We start from the raw sequence: 19,965 nt of genomic DNA, 5'->3' as shown, positions 1-19,965 counted from the left end.
TGAAAGTCTGAACCTGGGATTTAATGCAACTGTCCTATTTCACATACATCATGTATTATTAAATGGAATAAAAATGAGCACATATAAATCATATGCATTATTCAGAAGTAAAACTGACATTTCACTTCAGGAATAGGTTACTGGAGAGACAATATGACAATTTAACCCACCTACCTCCACATAAGCGTATATGCATACAGTATATAATGTTGTGTGTGTTTGTATACATATTCTCACAATGTCAGTCAATGTCACATCACATGTAGGAGTATGAAGCGCTTCAGGAGATTACCTGTCACCATGGGAACTTGATGATCGGCGTGGAGGGCTCATGGCTGCCTCTTGTGGGGGGTTTGAGTGACAGATGAGGGAGCAAGAGAGAGAGTGAGAAGACAGAAAGGAGAGGGGGAGACAAGGGGGGGAGTTTAAACACACTTTATTAGAAATTTCACGACCATAGCGCAAGGATGTAATGTGATTACACTCGCTGCCTGTGTCACAGCTTAACTCTGCTCAGAGTTCAGCGAGACCTCTGAAATGTGCTGCTCTTTAAACAAAGCAGGATTACACAGACACACTTTAATGAAACTGTTTAATATTAGTGTGATCACTGTCTCACACACGCCCAATTGATGCCGTTTTGCTTTGTATAGCGTATATTCTGATAGAGTGGAAAGCAGCATTTAAGGTGCGTCAGTCAGCTATTATTACCTACCTATGTGTTTACTGAAGGCACCTTACAGTATGGGTTTTAATGTGTGTGGCCATGCTGAAGAGAAATCCCCTTATAAAAGGTGGTGTTAAATCCATTTCCTGCCCACGAAGCAACACAGAGAGAGGAAAATTATTTCAGAAATAGGACACTGACATTTCCTCCACTCCCACAATAGACATACAATGCATAAATGTATGTTTTTTCTGGTTAAACATGATGGGCATTCATGTGTGTGCTCTTACTTGAGTGAAATCAATGTGGACCTTATTTCATAGATGGCTTACATGCTCAATCACATGAGCTATCTGTGTATCCTGTTGAGATTTGCTTTGATTTCCCTCTAAAGCCTCTACAAAAGGAACGATAAGCAGGCAATACTGGGCTGTGTATTTGTGTGTGGTCATCATAGTACATTGTGGGCAGCCTTGAGTAGGCTAATGGCACCCAGAGACATGCTCTCCCTGATTATGAGTGAAAGCACAGACCCTTAAGAAGTGGAGACCAAGGAAAGAGAGTGTGGAGATGACAAATGAGTGTGCTGGTGAGGAGAGGGGAGGTAAGAAAAGGAAAGGAAAGGAAAAAGCAGGAAATAAAGGGATTAAGTGCAGAAATGCAAAGAACGCCATCTTTAAAGTGTCCTCTACTTTAGGGGATAGAAGAAGTCGAGGGATGTCACTCAGCCATGAGATCAAAATGCTGCTTATCCTCTATCAAAATACAAAGTGTGGAACCGTTGAAAGCTGACTTAATGGATGAGGCAAAGTGACCACAATAATAGGGAACAGAGTTGCTCCCGGTAAGAGACTGCCTCCACTTAATGGAGAGAAAACCACAGATTCAGACCAAAGATAGCAGATAGAGAAAAATACATGCAGGGCAGAGATATAATTGGTTTCTCTAAAGAAAAAACAGATGATCCAGGGTGTGGTCTGTGAAAATCTGCATTCTTCAAAGTTATGTGTCATGGAAGGTTAAAGGTAGATGTCACACATGCTATAGACGAGATTACAAAGACCAGTTACCATCAGGAGTACTTAAACTAGGGCTGCAATTATCGATTATTTCTATTGTTTATTAATGTCTCATCTGCCTTTTTTCTTTAAAAAAATAATTGGTGACAACAAATCAATTAATCATTGCAGTTCACAGTCATTATTTTCAAAGAAAACTTTGTTAGTGATGACACAAATAAGCTATTTTCATGTGTAAAACAAGCATATTTCAGAGCAACTTCACTTCTGGTCTCAAAGAATGGTGGTCACAAGAGTTTCAACCAAAACATCGGCAATAAAGTCCACAATAACACTATACAAATAGCTATCTAAGGGATGGGAGGGACACAATTAACTCAGGATATGGATTTTTTCAGCTGATACGATAACCAATAATTGCTTGTTTCTCACAGCCAATACCAATAAGATAGCTGATATTTTCACATTTTTGTGTTTTAGAAAGAAGCTCATGTAAACTGAAGTTTGTATCTTATCCTGACAATAAGAAAGGCTAAGATGTAGTGAACCAACATGAACAGTTCAAAGAACAGTTCACTCTTTAAATCTTTATTGATTTTTTTCTACTAAAACTACATCAAAAAACTAAAAATATGCTTTGGCTTTTATAGAGTGTTTGCCCAAGAATCCAAATTAAATGCTTTAACACAATCTGTCAAATCAGGTATAATTATAGCTGCTACTTAAATAAATATACTAAATATGTATAAATAAAAAACAACACAAATAGAATACAAAAGTCAAGTCAAAATTGATTAAGAATTTTATCTAAGTACAGCTTCTTAAATGTGAATATTTTCTGATATTTTAGTCTTCTATGACAACATGCTGAATATCTTTGGGTTGTCAAGACATTTGAGGATGTCATCTTGGGCTTTAGGAAACAGTGATCATCATTTTTCTGACATTTTATATACCAAACAAACAAACAAAAAAAAATCGACAGATTAATCTACAACATAAATTATCATTAGCTGCAGCCCTAGTATACACATTATCACATATACACAAAATGCTGCCTATAAAACTGCACCTTGAACAAAACATATGCCGATACCAATGTAAACCTAACGTAGCTGTGACAAGCCAATATCAACTTATCTCCCCAACATAAACTACATGCATCCCCACAATTAACTTCCATATGAGCACCACTGCAAAACCAAGGAGTATAAGGATAATACTGTATAAAAAATGTAGAAGATACAACAACTTACCACAAGCTTAGTGGTATCATTGAACTTCCACAACACTAAGTTGGTAAGAGTTAACCTAAAAGTAACACAAGTTCCCTTTAGAACAGCTTGAATGGCAGTGTTGTGGCCTAGAGACTCAATAACAGACAGATAAGTGAACTTACAATTGAGCACCAGTCACTGTGCGTAAAGACGAGCTTCCTGGAAGACCACGCTGAAGGCAACATGTGCTGACTTCTTGCTAACTTAGTTTACTTCGCCGTGTTCCCGTTTCTGACGGAAGTCCCATCATCGTAAACACTGACTGGGTTTAGATAACCTCCATACACTGGCCATACAGCTGTGAGACAGAGGTTGTTTCACATCAACGCGCCCCTGCGAAAGCTCTGTCATTGTAAAATATCACTTCTGAAGGGGGAGGGAGGTCGAGTCCAGCGGCCAAGAAGTGAACAAGAGTCTAAGGAGTTCAGCGTTCAAGTGAATCAAACCTATCCACTGCAGGTCATTTTGGCAACAAACAAGCTAGCCTAACTGTCTGACGCTACATTAGTACTAATTACTTAGCTAACTGTGGGCTCCAGTGTGTTATGACAAAAATTAGTCCCGGTCCAAGAGCGTTGATTGGCTGACACGCCTCCGACGCCTTTTAATTTAACCCACACCTGACAGCTAATATACATATCAATGCGCGGTACCCATGCTGAGGCGCTTCCTTGTCGCTTAGCAACAACTTTGTTTGCTAGTGTGCTAGTGAAGAACTAGATTGGCCGGCGGAAGGAGGATGACTTTTTTTTTTTTCCTTTCTATTTTTAGTCCGGTGCTGTCGGTTAGAAACTTGGATTGTCTTCTTGCTTTTTTTCTTTTTAATTAGCTGGTAATCCCGTGTAACCGTTTTCAGCTGCTCTCACGTCACAATCCCTGGACTGAAATCACTGTAAGTATCGCTTCTTATGTCTGCCTTCGTTGCGGTCTTCAGCCACATATATAAAACTAGCCAACGCATCTATCATGTAGCTTGAAGCGCGCTGTGCTCCCTGCTGTTTCCATCCATGCTTTCCTGTCAGCATCAGCATCCTTCCCCCCCTGCCAGAGCAGAGCAGGAGGAGGGCGCTCATTTCACAACCTGGAGTCACCTACGGGTGCCTCGCCATCTGCCGGACAACTTGGAAATTATACAGTATCTGCTGAGGAAACTGGTGCGTTTGATCCTGACAGGAAGCATCTAATAAAAAAAAGGCTTTTAGTGGAATGAATAAACCTAACAATAGATACTGTAAATGTGCGTTGTCATGATTCCGCCCACGCCATGTGCCAAATAATGTGTCAGGCTTGTCTGCAGCCTATTTTAAGAATGCAAGACTGCGGCTTTAAAGAAATAAGAGTGTTTTATAGCGATGTAATAGTGTGAAATGTTAGTGTTGATCCACTGTATGCATGCACAGTGTCCTCATCAGTCAGAGTCATCTGGTGGTAAAAGGCGGAAAGTGCAACTTTGCTACTGTATTGTTGTGACTGAAGAACCAGCGTAGCTATAATAGTTACATGTCAGTAAAAACATAATGTGTCAGATCAAGGATTGAAATGCCCGGTATAGACATTTGCCCAAAAAAAAACATTGCATTGGAATGAAACCACATCAGTCTTTATTCATTTTTCTCATAATTTCCTAATAACATCAATGATGGAGCAAACAGAATACATGCAAAGTCTTGCCAACTTCTAGAAATCCACATCTCTTTCTAGGATACATGTTCAAACATACCTGGAGCAGCTCTGTCCTCTGCTATTTGCCTCACCATGGTCCCCCTCAAATTGAAAAAAATATTCATTCTGTGTGCACAGAGGGACGGCTGGGAGACACCGCTGGCTCGTGTGTGTGTCTCCAGAAAAGACGTGTTGCTCTGTGTGCGTTCCTTGTGCTCAGCCTCTCCACATTTCAGCCCATTATTCTCCAGGGGAAAGAGCTCTGAGCGTCATCATTTTAAAGCCCACACAGCCACTTATGCTTTCCCATGCCAGCAGTCAGAACTCACTCACTCTCTCGCATATCTCACTCAGGATCTTGATTCCCACAGATTTTCTTTTCCACAACTTGATCCAGCTGATTTGTTGTTATTGCACAAGATATCATGTGTTTGCATTGCCCATTGTTGGATGTTTACACAAGCGAAATGATGAAATGCGACAGAGTAATTTGCTTGCAGTCAGTGCTGAGGGGTTATTTACAGTATGATAGCATCAAAGATTTTCACAGAAGCTGATGTTCACACACAAAATATAGTAATATGATGAACATAAACAATGCAAAAAGAAAACAATCATATTTAAAGATGTCTCAAATGGACTGAAGCAATTCAGAAAGGCTCATAACATATGAAACACATCATTACTCCATATCATTATGCTATTTTACCAAATCATATTACCATCTTACTTCAAAAACATTCAGTACACGTTCTTCACTTCCAACACCCACCTGAGTTTCTCAACTTCAAAGCATCCTTATACAATACATCAAGGTTAAAGCTACTACTTTCATCTCAAAATAGTAAGTAAGTATTTCACTTCCAAATCCTGCACATTCTTTTACCAAACACCTGCAAACCAAACGCCTGCATTATTTTCATGTTTACCTTCATCTTTCTGGCTCATACCTGTTATTCTGCATCAACAATTAATCAGCACACAAATCACTATATTTAGAAGCGGTACCTCTGCAATATTTTTTAGGAAAACATTAATTACTTTGTCATGTTTAACATTGTAATGTTTTGTATCTAATATTATGGGTAGAGCAAGACCAATAAATTGGGTAAGCCAATATTTTGGCCAATAATATCTTATTCCAGATTAGAGCCAGACAGGTATATTGGGAGGATGATAGCACATTTCTATATCGGAGTATATTGGAGTTGTCCAATATTTTTTAAACAGAACATAATTTAAAGTTTTTTGTTTTGTTTTTTACTTTATTTACTTTTTTATTTTTACATTTTCTAGTTATAGGCAGCACTTTATGTATATTTGATCCTTTTTCTTGTTATTCTATTTATGGTTTATAGTTTATAGTTATTTATAATTCGTAAAAATACAAATGATAGTTTGTTGCAGCAGTGCCTTGATGTTATTTTGGATTATTTATAAATAAAGAATATCTGGCGATATATTGATAATGGATTTTTTTAACTTCCTAATATTGGTACTGGCATCAGCCCCAAAAAACCAGTATTGGTTGGATTGCATTGCAGAAATATCACATTTAGAGCCCAACTGACACTAGATTTTTGGGCAGATACCGATATTAAGTAACACAATTCTGACATCGATATATCAGTCAATATTCTGCATCTGCATTTCTAATGATAACCATGACTTACAAAAACACAAAGAGAACAAAATGATAAATGCATATATAATACAGAAAAATGGTCAAATGTAGATACAGTCCTGCCTTTTCAAGTTTTCTTATTGGCACATATCAGACAACATACAGTATATGCCCATACCGATATATACTGATATAGACCAAATATCAGCTGATAATATCAGCAAATCGATTTATTGGTCAGTCCCTAAACACAGTTCTTAGAAAGAAAAAATAATCTAAAGCGGCAGATAAATTGATTATTCTTAAATTAATCACCAACTATTTTGATAATCAAATAATCATTTTTAGTAAAAAAAGATGTTAAGATTTTCTGAGTTCAGCTTCTCAAATATGAATATCTTCTGGTGTCTTTAATTCTCTGTGACAGTAAACTAGACATCTTATCTCTCTATTGTGTTTTGGACAAAACGACATTGGAGGACACCAACTTGGGCTTTGGACAACAGTGATCAAAATTTTTCACCAATATTTTACATTTTACAGACAAATCACTAATCAATTAATAAACAATTAAATGAGAAAATAATCAACAGATTGATCGATGATGAATATAATCATTTGTAGCAGCCCTAATCTGAGTGATCTATAGCAAGATTGTTTGTTTATGTTATGTTTATGTTAACAGTATATCATTATTTGATATTTAAAACTATATCATATTTAAATATTGATATATATCATCAGTATCGGACTCAAAAATCCAGTATATCTGGGGGGGTTTTCAGGAGGGGGGGGGGGGTACCACCTAAAATTTATTCGCCGCTGATTCATCCCTATAAAAGAGGTCTGTTTTGTGAGCTAGAAACATAAAAAAAAAGTCCCGCAACTTTAATGGTAACCCAGTAGCCTATAATGTGCTTTAATTCAGTCATTTTTGCAACAGCAGTTGGCAGCTTTGACTAATGCAGCGATGCCTCATTTTTGGAGTGAACTCTTCAATTATTCAGTCATTACGCTGCCTTACTTGAACCACATCACAATGCGTCCCGGAGGCTGGCGCACATCCATTAGGCTATCTCTCTCTAACACCTCTGTCCTGTTCATATAATGCGAGCGTTGTCAAGTCTCAGCAGCACAGCACAGCCACTCTCCCTCCTGGATGCTTGCTCTTCATGCTTCCAAAGTGTCTAAAAACAGATGGAGAGGGAAAGATGCAGACAGTGGAGCACTCAGATTCAGCGCACAGCCCGAAGGCATATATAATATATAGGAGCCTTACATGGTGCATGAATCACGAAGTGACTCTCTGTATTCGTCTGGCTGGAAGCAGCAGACTTTCTTGATGTAAAGTATATTTGTCCTCAGCTTGAAATTCTTTTGACAACTGCATCATAATGGCAAGATGGACAGTAATCTGTAACATTCATTACAGTGATTTAAATTTTAATGAGTAGGAGTAATTACTTTGGATGATGAGGCTATTCTCTTTCTCTTTATTCATCAAATCCTTTTTAGTGAACGTCTCGCATAACTTTGACCACAGTCAGAGTCGACGTTTTGTCCTGTTTGCAGTGTTTGCACTGCACCCAGTGTAATTTCACACCAAGTATGACTGTAAATAATTAAAACTTTTTTTCTGCATTATAAGCGTGTGATCTGATTAAACATGCAGTTATTTATTATTAGTTATTCAACTCACTCCTAACCCCTCTCTGTTGTTAAAAACACAGTGTAGACGCTAACCCTGTTCATAAAATATTGAAATACATACAATACATGTTCTGAACAAGGCTCTTTATGTCTTTATTTCTTTATGTTGTATTAGTATTCAAACTACAAACTGTTTCCCCGGAAATAGATTTCCACATTATGGCTCTCTACTGCTAATTGATAGAACACAATAGCAATTCAATTTATAGCCTGTTTTTGAAGCATAAAGACTTTATAGCTTTTATGTTTCCTGCAAACCACACTAACAGAGAAGTGGAAAGTTTTGGGCATCATTTGAATGATAATTAATCCCTGAGAAGACCAGTTAAAAAAAAGAAAAAACAAAACAAAACACAGCAATAAGCATCATCAAGAAAGTCGCAATGTTGGGTTTCCTCTTACCTCCATGTGTTGGTGTCATGACAATAAACTTCTATTGATTTCAGGTTGGTGACGCCATCAGAGCCCCCCACAGCCAGCAAGACACCATTGAAGACCACAAGGGACATCTGAGGCACAATTAACAAGAGAGAGTATGAGACAGTTATATCAAATTAGATCAGCAAATGAGTTTAAATGAAATAGATTTCACATGTTATCTTTTTTTTTGTATCATGATGGGTTTTTGCGTGTGTGTGTGTGTGTGTGCGCACATTTATGACTGTATGCTTAAGGACCTTTCATGGCGATGGTGAGTCACAACTCTCCACTCCCCACTCATCTTAATTGGCAAGTCATCAACAACTGCTAAGCTAAAACAAGGTTTACCTACTAGTAATGTTGGGAAGTAACTAATTGCATGTAACTAGTATTTTAATTACAAAATTTAATTTGTAACTTAATTAATTTTTTCTAATTATGAACACTAGCCCAGGGGAGTTTGAATGAGATAATTACACCACCCCTTCATATAGTTCTGTAACTGAATAAATCCAGTTGTTTTAGTACACAATACCCAACATACATTATCAGTGAGTCATTTTTTTAGCTTTAGCAGCTGTGTGGATCTGTGGATGACAGTGTTGGTTTGTTGTTGGTTGGTCCATCCTTGTAATTTTGGTGAGTCCCTGACTTTTCATCTAGTGTCACTAGCAGGTTATATTTTCAATGAATCCCTGAAAAATCTGGATGGACTGGAACTAAATCTTGTTCATTCATGGTACCTGTACCTCTGGCACCACCTTGAGGTTTGAGTGTACGGATTGCCATGAAATCTGGTATAACAGACACCTGCCAATCCATCCACAGCATGCAAGTAAAAAAACATGTTACAAGTTCAGTGTTTCCCACATACACCTTTTTCATAGCAGCCATACTGATATGAAATAGTAGTGTGTCACAGGAGTCTTTCCAGTGAACCAACATGTACAATAGCAGCACTCTGACTCTGTTTGACCTGACCCGCGTATACCCTGTTGTTTCATGCCAAAATGACGGCCATGAAAAATGTCCCAGATGTCAGACCCTAAACATCTACTGAAATAATTTAGGTAATCTGTTAAGGATAATTATGTCCTTCCCTCAGTCATGTCAGTCGTAGTTCTTCTCTCCATCTTTTCTGTTCTTAGCAATTGAATGTGAAAATAAGCTGGACCTTAAATCAGTGGGGAGGCCTGACGTATCGTAGTGATGCATTACTCACGTTGTCCCTCTTGCTCCTCATGCGTTTGACAGGAGTCCACCTCATAGTGTCTGGGTCAAACCTCTCAGCATTACAGAGCTCCAGGTTGAGCTCGTCTTTGCCCCCAGCCACATAGATATGTCCCAGGTACACAGCGCAGCCAGCGTTCTCCCTGGGGCTCAGCATGTGGGCGCATATCGACCAGGTACCGTCTACAGGGTTGTATCGCTCCACTGGGGGACATTTAGAGGATAGCAAGAGTTAAAAGAGGCCATATATACCTTATAATACTCAACTACACACACTGTATGAGTAACACTACCTCACTTACAGGCAGCGTTTATATTTATATACAAATTTTCCCAGGTTATATTGTTTTATTGCTATTTTGAAGGCACATAAAAAGCTAATTAACTATATAAATATATTTCCAATTTATTTTTTAATAAAGCCAATTGGAAACTATTAGGAACTAATGTAATTTCCAAACATTTTCGTCAGCGGGGACCGTGAACTTGTTGAGAGCCAAAAAAGGTTGTGGGAATTTTACTGACGTGTACTTCTCACGGCCTGAAATAGTCTGTGACAAGTGGCAGCAGAACAACATCCCTCGTTTATCTTTGGCAAGGTCGCGGGGCATAAGAATGTCTGTGTGTGTGTGTGTGTGTGTGTGTGTGTGTGTGTGTGTGTGTGTGTGTGTGTGTGTGTGTGTGTGTGTATGTGAATATGGGCAGAGAATAAAAGGTCAACTTAGTCGTTATGTGTGACTTAAGTCCTGCCACATGTCAAAGAGCTGTCAAAGAAAATAGAGTTATTTTTTTTTTAAATCTTGGTGGGAACAAGTCAATTCACAAAATGCATGCACAAGATAGTGGTTAACTTTAAGTTTTACTCCTGTGAAAATAAATGGTCAGTATCATTAATTATTCTTTCCAAAGTGGTAGCACTTTGCATAATTTGTGCCAACCACAAGTCACGCTAACACATAAAAACTCGCTACTGAACATAAGTATATGTAATTATATTTTAAATTGAGTTTTCTTATGTTAATTGAAATGAAAACAGTTCAAAGTAAGTATTTGATGATTTTCTGCCCTGTTTTGTATGCTTGCAGATTAAATTACTATGTATTTTTTGTCTGTTGGCCACACAAAACGAGCAATTTGAAGACCTCAAATTGGGTGCTGGAAACCTGTAATGGGCATTTTCCACTCTTTTCATACAATATACAGAGTTAACTCTTAAACTAGTAGTGAGAAAGAAAAAGTACAAATCGTACATGTAATTTGTTCAGCTGTGAGCAGAGGTCTGCTAGCCAGACTAATTTAACTGAACCCAATAATGGTAATTGGCCTTTCCTAAGCCCCACCCCTTTTCACTCTGTGGTCCAATGACAGTTGAGCAAACTTGGTGCCTTGGTCAAATTTCTCCTTTCCTGCTTCAAGCAAAGGGGCAGCATCTTCTGTAACTGAGTGTGTTAAGTGATATTGTCACATATCAATCACAGACCCCTGTATTGAATTGAATCAAAATCGCATCATGGCAGATTTTGCGATATCAGCAAGTATTGTGTTGTTGTCTAAAGAATCAGTATCATATTGTATTGTTATGAAACCTGTGATTTACACCCCTGACACAGACTATTTTTTCAAATAGTAATTACCAGATTAATGTATAATGAAAATAAGTTACAGCCTTTTAACATCGCATTAATTTGTGCATGCATGAGGACTGGTATCAAAGACAGTCTAACCTGAGTTCAGAGCCATATCACCATCATTCCCTCCGATCACATACAACTGGCCCTCCAGCACGGCAGCTGCTGCTCTGGTGCGTCTGGTCAGCATTGCTGCCTGCTTGCTCCACGTGTTCAGTTTTGGATCATACCTAGAACAATGAAACAAAAGGTTAGCAAGACTAATTTAAAAAATGGTCTGTCAATCACTAATGTTTCTGCATAACTCAATATATTATTCCTTTGTTCCTTCCTCCGAGTCAGCCACTTTAAATTGCTTTCAAAGTAATGTGAGATGTCGGGTAAGTAAGATCATTATTACTTTCATTCCAGATATATAAGAGACAGCCTACTCACTTCACTCTCATTTAATGTTCTTTTTAAAAGGAGGTACAGTATGTTTCTGTCTCTTCAAAGTAGACAAAGCTTTTCTGCTGTACCAGATGGTGTTAGAAATGAAAGAAAAATTAAAATGTGCTTTATTTTCTTTACGAAAGCCACAGAGAAACCATTTTACTGCAGGATTTGATAGCCGTGGCACTTAATTTTGATGAGATGCTTTGAAGACAGTCTTATTTGTTTACAGTATTAAGAGGATTCACAGTTCACTTTGTAAGCTATTGATCTTTTGTACTACTCATGCTGCAGTACCTCTCCACAGTGTTTATGGCAGTAATGCCATCATGTCCTCCAATAGCGTAGAGGTATCCGTCCATCGTCACCAGACACACGCCACTGCGGGGGCTGCTCAAGGGTGCTACATCTGTACTCCAGCTGTCTGTGTCTGGGTTGTACCTGCCATTATGGTGGTCGAGGAGCATTAATGTCAAAGTGTGAAAATGAAATCAGGTGCTGATAATGAAAAAATGCTTGAATATAACCACCACAACACAGAAACTTGCATATTTTTCAAGTGTTTTGTATACTTCTCTGCCATTGCGTACTTCTGAGGAACACAGTTTCACACTGAGAGACATTATTTGAGTCATGAGGATCCATGTAAACATCTGCTAAAGTGCTTCCTCTCTACTGGAAGGCTATAATTTTTTTTTTTTGCTCTCAATTCAAGGCCATTAGATGAAAACCCACATCCCCCAAAACAACACTTCTGTTTAATTGGCAAATTCTTGCAGGAGTGGGACGTCAGAAAATGTCCTGAAATGTCACAACAGCACTATAACCGCCCCTCTGAGATTAGGTAACTGAAATGATAGAGCTTTCTGGTTAAGGCTATTTACAGATGATCGGTTTTCAGCAGGTCTTTCCCAAGTGGTCTGCAGCAGCCAGCCCAGGGTTGATCATTATGGGGTCAGTCGGCTGGCAGTCAGTTAAGGAGTGGCTGTCTGTGGGAATTGGGAACAGAGCCAGCTCCTTCGAGACATCTGATAGAGTAGGAGGAGAGGAAGTGGGAGAAAATGTGCTACTGTAGAGCGGAGCACATGTGTGTATGTGTGTGTGGAACAGAGTTTATTTTTGACTTTCTCTGCCTATGAGGAATAGATACCGTGGCAACATGAGAAGATGAGGGAAATCCTGTAAAGTGAGGATCTGGGTGGTCCATTCCTTAATAATACAATGGTGCAGAGTCACAGTTCAGTGTTACTGTAAAAGGCCAACTTCTAATTTCTGACTTAATGCTGACCTCTACTGTTCAGAGATGTAAACAACAACAACAAATACACCTAGAGCTTTCTTTCCACCGCATCCAGTGATCTGTAGAGCTCAGTAGAATTGCTGATAACACTTTATTTGAAGGGGTGTGCATAATATTGCCATGAAGGAGTTTTAATGAACGTTAATGACTGTTGTCATTAAGAGTCATGCGGTCAATTGTGTCATTTTTAATGCAAAGTTGACATGGTTTGAGATGTCTTCATAATGACAACTTGACATTAATCAAGCCAATAAAGACTTTGTTATGACAACATAATCTGTTTAATTCTAGTTAAATAGCAAACCTCAGTTGGGTTTAAGGCTTGGTATGACCAAAGCAGCCCTTTATAGCAGCCTTATTTAGATAGATATGTTTTACATGACACATTTTGGGTTCCTCTGCGAGGAATGGAGGATATTCACATTTTATAGACATAGACATAGATATCCCTTTACAGTCGGGTTGATTTACAGTCAAGTGGGCACTCAGCCCAGTGTCATACAGCCAAGACAGCAAAATTTGCGGATGACATATATGTCTGGCCCAAATGGTTTGTGCCCTCTGATCTATAGTGCTGCTGCTATCTTGTTCAGGCTCTCGTGAAAAAGAGATGTTTAATCTCAGAGAGGCCCCGTTACAGAGTAAATAACATTATATGAGTAGTATGACTAAAGGACTTTATATACAGTAGCTCCCAGGTTTGGGCAATAACCTTAGGCCATCCTTTGCTTTATATGATGTCATGCCATAATACATTCACTACCTCCCTCCATCCTAGTGTCAGCACTCATGTGGATATCTCCACATGGCACCTAGATTACATTTACATGACTTCATCCTCCACAGATCAACCTGGGACTGGCAGAAATCCACAGAAAGACCCCCACTGTCAGAGCCAAGTAGCTCTTAAGAGATGACTGGTATTTCAAACTGTCAACATCAGCACCAACATGCTTGCTTTCACTTCCTGACACTGTTGTAACTGGTGTGAGGTAATGAAATGTCAGTTCGAATCACTTCATGCCAGAGGATCAACACAAACCGAAAGAAACATGTTCAATTACAGCCTCTCATGAAGTGAGCAGTTTGATGTTTGCATTTAACTGGAACATGAAATTCAGCGGAGCATGTGACAAAACAAACAAAAGCTGTTCAAATGTTGATATGAGGCTCTTACAGCGAGAAATACTGATCCTAAAGTGATACTATAATGCTAGAAAAGTTGGTAGCATAAGACTGTCATAACAATGTCATGACACCTGTGATAAACATGAATGTCATTAAGTGTCATTATGTCATTTTTAATGCAAATTTGACATTATCTGGGATGTCTGCTTTTACAGTTTGACATTAATCAAACTCATAATGTCTTTGTTATGACAACTTGACATTAACCAAGAAACCTTTCATGTTTGTGACAGGTGTCATGACATGGTTATGACAATGTAATGATCATCTTATGCATGTTCTTTTAAATGAAGTGTTAAACTCATTACACAATTTTGAGATAAAAGCCAAGAAAAGCCAAATTAGGACTCGGGAGCACAAATTCTTACTAAAGGACATTTTGAAGCTGTGTCTCTCACCTCTCCACACTGCTGTAACAGCGGATGTTGTCCTCCCCACCCACTGTGTAGATCTGGCCGTCCAGCGTGCCCACAGCCACATTGCCACGGTTGTTGACCATACGAGCAGCTGTTCTCCACTCATTATACTCAGAACAGAACTGCTCTACCAAGCAGGATGGGTCTTCGTGGGTCCATCCCCCAACTACAGAATCAAACCAGGCCATTCATTATTTTATTGCAGTCAAAACATATATGCAAATATATATGTCACTAATGTTAACAAACAACAGACAGTAGTAAAAAAGATCTTAAGTTTAATGAAAATGTTCTTTTACATTTAATTTCCTCTTCTGGTTTCTTTTATATCATATCACACTTTTGCCTTCCTCTGTATGCAGTAGAAGCAGTAAAGAAGGCGAATTTAGGCATGAGTCCAATAATATTGAGCTGTTTTGACTGGTTTCCATGGTGATCCTTGGCAGAAGGAGGTGTGATACAGCAAAGTGAAAAATTGCCCGAGTGAACTCAAACTTATGAGTAATTTATAAGACTGCAAATGCACAGATGGGTGACAAATTAGAGGAAAGCCCAACATTAAGTGTCTTAGTGAGGTGTTAGGCCACCAGGAGAACCTCCAGAGCAGCTTCAGTGCTCTTTGGCAGAGAAGTAACACGTCTCTGGGAGTCTAGTGGAGGGATGAACACCAGTCTGACGAACTGTATTTCCTCATTTTTTGTGATGTTAATGGTTGTAGAGCGTGTTGTCTAACACATTGGTTCAAAAATTCTCTTTCAGTGGGTTTGAGATCTGCCGATTGCGAAAGCCATAGAAGTCGAGTCATATCATTTTCTCCTCCTCAAACATTCACTGCCCTCTTGCATTTATTACATTTATTTTCTAACTTGTTCAGGTTTTCCCTTTAATTTGCCACCTGTATATACCTTTGTATGTTTTTAAATATCTTCCCTTTAGCCATCCCTCCCTTTTTTAGACAAAAAGATCAGTCTCTGTATTGTGATGACTGACTGAAGATCACTGGGACCCACAGTTTAATAACTGCAATGTCGATAATGATGTAGAAATTAGTGGTATGAGAAAGTATCAATACCACACTGTACTCTAAAATAAAAGTAATCAGTAATAGTAATGCTGCATTAATGTGTATGTTGAATTTCACTGTAGATGTTTAAGGCGGTGCTAATTTTAACTGCTTTATCTGCTCTTAGCAATGCATCATAATCAGATCCCTGTATCTTTTTAGTGTCACTGTCATGTGAGAACAGCATCTCTATAAAAAGTCAGCTTTTCATGTGTTCATTTCTGTGAAGATGTATTTTCCTGCCAGTGCAAGAGGGTTTAAAATAGTTTATTTAGCTTAAGAAGTAGGAGAATTTTCTCAACCCACTTACTGTGATCCTTCATTTTATCAAGTCTGAAATCACCAAATTTGGAGATGCGTATGCATTTTTACAGGACAGGAAGGGTTTGAAAATTTGTAAGGTGAAAGGTAACTAGTAACTAAAGATGTCAGACAAATGTAGTGTAGAGTAAAAAGAACAATATTTGCCTCTGAGATATAGAGTTGTATACAATAGAAATAGTCAAGTACAAATACCTTGAATTTGTACTTAAGTACAGGGCTTGTCTGGCTATACTTTGTTACAGTACACCACTGGCCAGACATCCATTAAATATTACAGTAACAGAAGGTCCTCTTTGGCGCAGGCTGGATAGACTGGAGCAATTCCATTAAAAGGTGACCACTTTTGTCACTAAATGGTGCCTATTCAGAGACCACAAGATCCAGCATAAGTTGGATTTTTAAGACCACAATGTGAGAAAATGAAACAGATGCATTCATGTAATGAACATGTTTATCTAATGAAAAGTACGAAACCTTCCATTTAGCTGCGTCAGTTTTTGGGTAATGGTATCGTGCATGCTGGCTCACTGTCACACCGTCCTGGATGAGCCTTTTTCACAGCAGCCATATTGATATGAAACAGTAAACACAGGTGAATCCAATGATACTAATTGTGTAGCAGAGCCTTTCCAACATGAACAACAGCAACATCCTGACTCTGTTTTAACCTTAATTAGTGTCATTGGCAACACCTGTTGTTACCCTGCTATATCATGTCAAAATGGTTGCCCAGAACAACATTTTAAATTTTTAGTAGCAGTAGTTCCCTTTGTAATGTGTATAACTGGTGGAGTGTCTTTTCAAAATCACTCGGACCTTTGAGTTTTTGGTTCCTGGAATATTGTTATTTCTAAATAATAAAAAAAAAACTCATAATATCAGCTTATCAGCTAAAACAGCTTAAACTGCACTGGAAAGTTAAGGTTCAGTACTCTTGTATGTACAGTATGTATGTGTACACCAATGCAGCAACTGACCCACAAACATCATGTCAGTGAAGACATCTTTGGGGGGAATTTTGCTGAGATGTCTGGTAAGGGAGGCGGGGTTTGCCATGCGGCGACGGCGGGGGGACCCTCCTTTGCTCTCTTTGATCAGCATGTGGCGGGGCTCTGGCTCCTGCAGGGCTGCCCTAAAACACACAATGACAAGTAGACATGAGCAAATTGTATTAATTGTGAGGTCAGGACTTGTTCTTAGAACAGTCCAGCAAATGTTATTGTCAGGCAAATTTAGAGATATAAAAAATGTATTTAATTTAATTTTTTAAAAGTCATCTAGATACAAATTTAGTGTTCCTTAAGTCACTTACTTCACTTTAGAATTCACTGTGTGTTTTTGTGTGTACTTCCCAGTGTTGGGCAGTAGCGACGTTACTAGTTTAACTACATTTCTCAGTAACATGGTCGTAACGTCGCTGTTTTCTACATCAAATAGCTTTTCAGTAGTGAAGCTACTATGCTATGCTGCTATGATCAAATAACGAAGTAGTGTCCACAGAAGCTATATTTCCCCACGCATTTCTAAACCTTAAATGCGTCTCTTCCATGTGACGTCACGTACCTGCCCTCCTGCTGATGGCCGCCATAGACTGGGTAGAAAAACACACACACACACACACACACACATATATATATATACATATATATACAGTGGGGAGGACTGCATGTGCAGCCAGAATATTTTCATATCCAGTGTGGTGAATTAAGGGTTTATTTCAACCAAACAAGAACTGGTGATTCTTGGAGCAGTGGAAAGATGAACAAAGACATTTTTGGTGAGTTTTGTCTTGCTTGAGTTTGAATGAATATGACAGTGGTAGTTAATGTTGATAGCTGTTATCTAAGACACTGAGGTGATTATCAAAATACTATTTGCAAAGTGGTAAATACTATTAACAACACATACCCAGCTAACTGTAAAAAGTGAAGTAACTAACTTCAGGATGAAGAAACACAAAGTTTGTAGGTGAAGGTAGCGTGAGGATATAACGTTGACAGGAAGTTCACAAACATGCAGCTTTCAACATGGATACGTCACACTCAATGCTGTAAAGAGTACTGACAATCTGTATCCAAGTAAGAGAACTGTTACATTATTCAAAGATTACTCAACTACAAGTAAACTTACTGGTATTAAAGATACTTAAGTAAAAAACTTGAAAAAAAAAACTCAAAGTACAAGTACCCCCCAAAATAACTTAATTACAGTAATCTGAGTGGTTGTAATTACTTACTTTCAGCTCTCATCACACTGCATTGTGCAAGCAGAACATTTGTACATCTCATTTGGAACAAATTTAACCCAATTTGTTTCACTGATTATTGTAGAAATATGTGATGTACAATCATGACATCACCTCACACTGTTCCCCCAAGTTCTAATTATTTTTGCAGCAATTACACAAAGCATAATAAATTCATTTAATTGATGTAAAACTTGCCTCAAGGTGAACTTTACACCTCTAGATCAGGTTTAATACACTCACCCTTGTTCATTGTACACTCCCATGTTTTATCTGTTCAGTACTTTGCTCGGGGTCTGCAGTCAGGATTTTTGCTTCTGCCTCAAAGGAGCACCTTCGTGTCAGTCAAGTCTCTGGCCTCCTGCTCTATCAGCACACACCACTCTGTCTGCAAACTACTAGCTCTCACAGCTATCTGCACTGAAGGAAATTGTACTTGACCACTCCAAGGAGTAAAACCCTCTCCCTTTAAGCAACACCAACCCCCCACCCCCAGCTTCCCCAAGTGATTCATCCCACCATCCCTGCAGCCTGAAACCCAAGACACCTTGCACACACCCTGGTTTGAGCTTCCTTTTGGCAACTGTCATGCTAAAGGAATTGTTGACATGGTCTTAAATTTAGGTTTAAATAAAACTCCATCAGTGTCCAGTAAGTTACTGTGTCTTTGGTGCAAGGGTGTAGGTTTAGATCAGGGTTGTCAGCAGCATTAGTCTTCACCATTACATATTTTCACCAGGGGCGTCCAGATATCTGTTACTGTCTGACCTCCCCCTGTCAGCTCCCTCCTGCAAAGCTCTCACCCATTCCATCACTTCTGTCATTCCTCTGAAGTTCGCGTGACTACATATCCTCCAGAATGCCTATATTTATATCTGTGTCCAGCGGAAACACCTCAGATGGTGTAATGATTCATCTCATGTAGGTCAAAATGCATATATTCTATGTAGTCACTGCTGTTCTGCTGTACAGAACATGTGCTTCCACAGGGATGACTCACAAATTGTTTCTGACTCATTAGCATTAGATAGACAGACAGACAGATAGAATTACTTCTACTCACCAAATTCCAGAGGGATACTGCATATTATACTTTTACTTTACTACTTTTATTCGACACTGTTTATGTTGCATTGTTTGATTGATTGATTAATTGGTCATTAAGAACATGACTGATAACATGAGATTTAATCGTCTACTCTATATGTTATCTAATATTCAAATATATGTTTAATTTGTAGGCCTGTACACCTTTACATGTTTTGTTCGGCAATGCTGTCAAAGAATATGCAGTGTGTTGCTGTGGAAATTTAGCTTTGATTGTGGGAAAAATATATGCATTTGATATAATTTGGTATGAGCATCTTTTTATGTTTCTTAATTACAATTATTTGATTAATTGATTGTTAATGTCATCAGTGACTGATTAAGGAAAGTGCTTACAATTTGCATACTTAATTGTTAGATATTAAACTACCTATCAGTATCTGAAGTAGTTACACTAAGATTATGTCCATCTTAAGCTACAACATTACTGTTTTTCTCAGTTGCTTTGGTACCTGTCTGGAGTCATCCTTAACTTTTGCAAAACATTAAGAAAATTTCGTGAAACAATTCACACAACAGCACCACATAATGGATTTCCTGCAAAATCATGTAAACTGCTCAAAATCCATAGTTTATCTCTCAAAAGTAAATGTATATGTCAATGAATTATTTTATATTGTTAAAGTTTTGTTTTATTTTGGTATCTGTTGTGA

At 38.4% G+C, this 19,965-nt stretch overlaps 2 protein-coding genes across 4 annotated transcripts in view; both read right to left on the bottom strand.

Annotated features, from left to right (window-relative positions):
• The window catches only part of kcnt1b (potassium sodium-activated channel subfamily T member 1b), a 91,459-nt gene extending 87,986 nt beyond the window's left edge, over window positions 1-3,473 (bottom strand). For 2 of the 3 annotated variants that reach the window (XM_084728393.1, XM_084728391.1), the window contains exons 1-2: window positions 3,086-3,473; window positions 293-341 (exon numbers count right to left, since the gene is read on the bottom strand). In XM_084728393.1, coding sequence (XP_084584519.1) covers window positions 293-333 — 41 coding nt within the window. In that variant the 5' untranslated portion in view covers window positions 334-341; window positions 3,086-3,473. The remainder of the gene's footprint in view (window positions 1-292; window positions 342-3,085) is intronic. The other variant, XM_084728395.1, reaches the window with a different exon arrangement.
• A 3,605-nt stretch (window positions 3,474-7,078) lies between these two features.
• On the bottom strand, window positions 7,079-18,672 carry LOC146320210 (uncharacterized). The gene is made up of 8 exons (XM_084728390.1): window positions 18,449-18,672; window positions 16,938-17,092; window positions 14,556-14,739; window positions 11,967-12,110; window positions 11,334-11,467; window positions 9,602-9,813; window positions 8,362-8,468; window positions 7,079-7,436 (listed from the first exon to the last, which is right to left on the bottom strand). The coding sequence occupies exons 1-8, from the start codon at window positions 18,469-18,471 to the stop codon at window positions 7,376-7,378; spliced, it is 1,020 nt and encodes a 339-aa protein (XP_084584516.1). The 5' UTR covers window positions 18,472-18,672; the 3' UTR covers window positions 7,079-7,375.
• Window positions 18,673-19,965: the final 1,293 nt, after the last annotated feature.

Source organism: Lutjanus erythropterus, chromosome 10 (assembly GCF_056507025.1).
Source record: "Lutjanus erythropterus isolate fLutEry1 chromosome 10, fLutEry1.hap2, whole genome shotgun sequence".
NCBI lineage: Eukaryota > Metazoa > Chordata > Actinopteri > Lutjaniformes > Lutjanidae > Lutjanus > Lutjanus erythropterus.
Note: the sequence above shows the minus strand (reverse complement) of the source record. Positions and strands in the feature narration are given on the sequence as shown.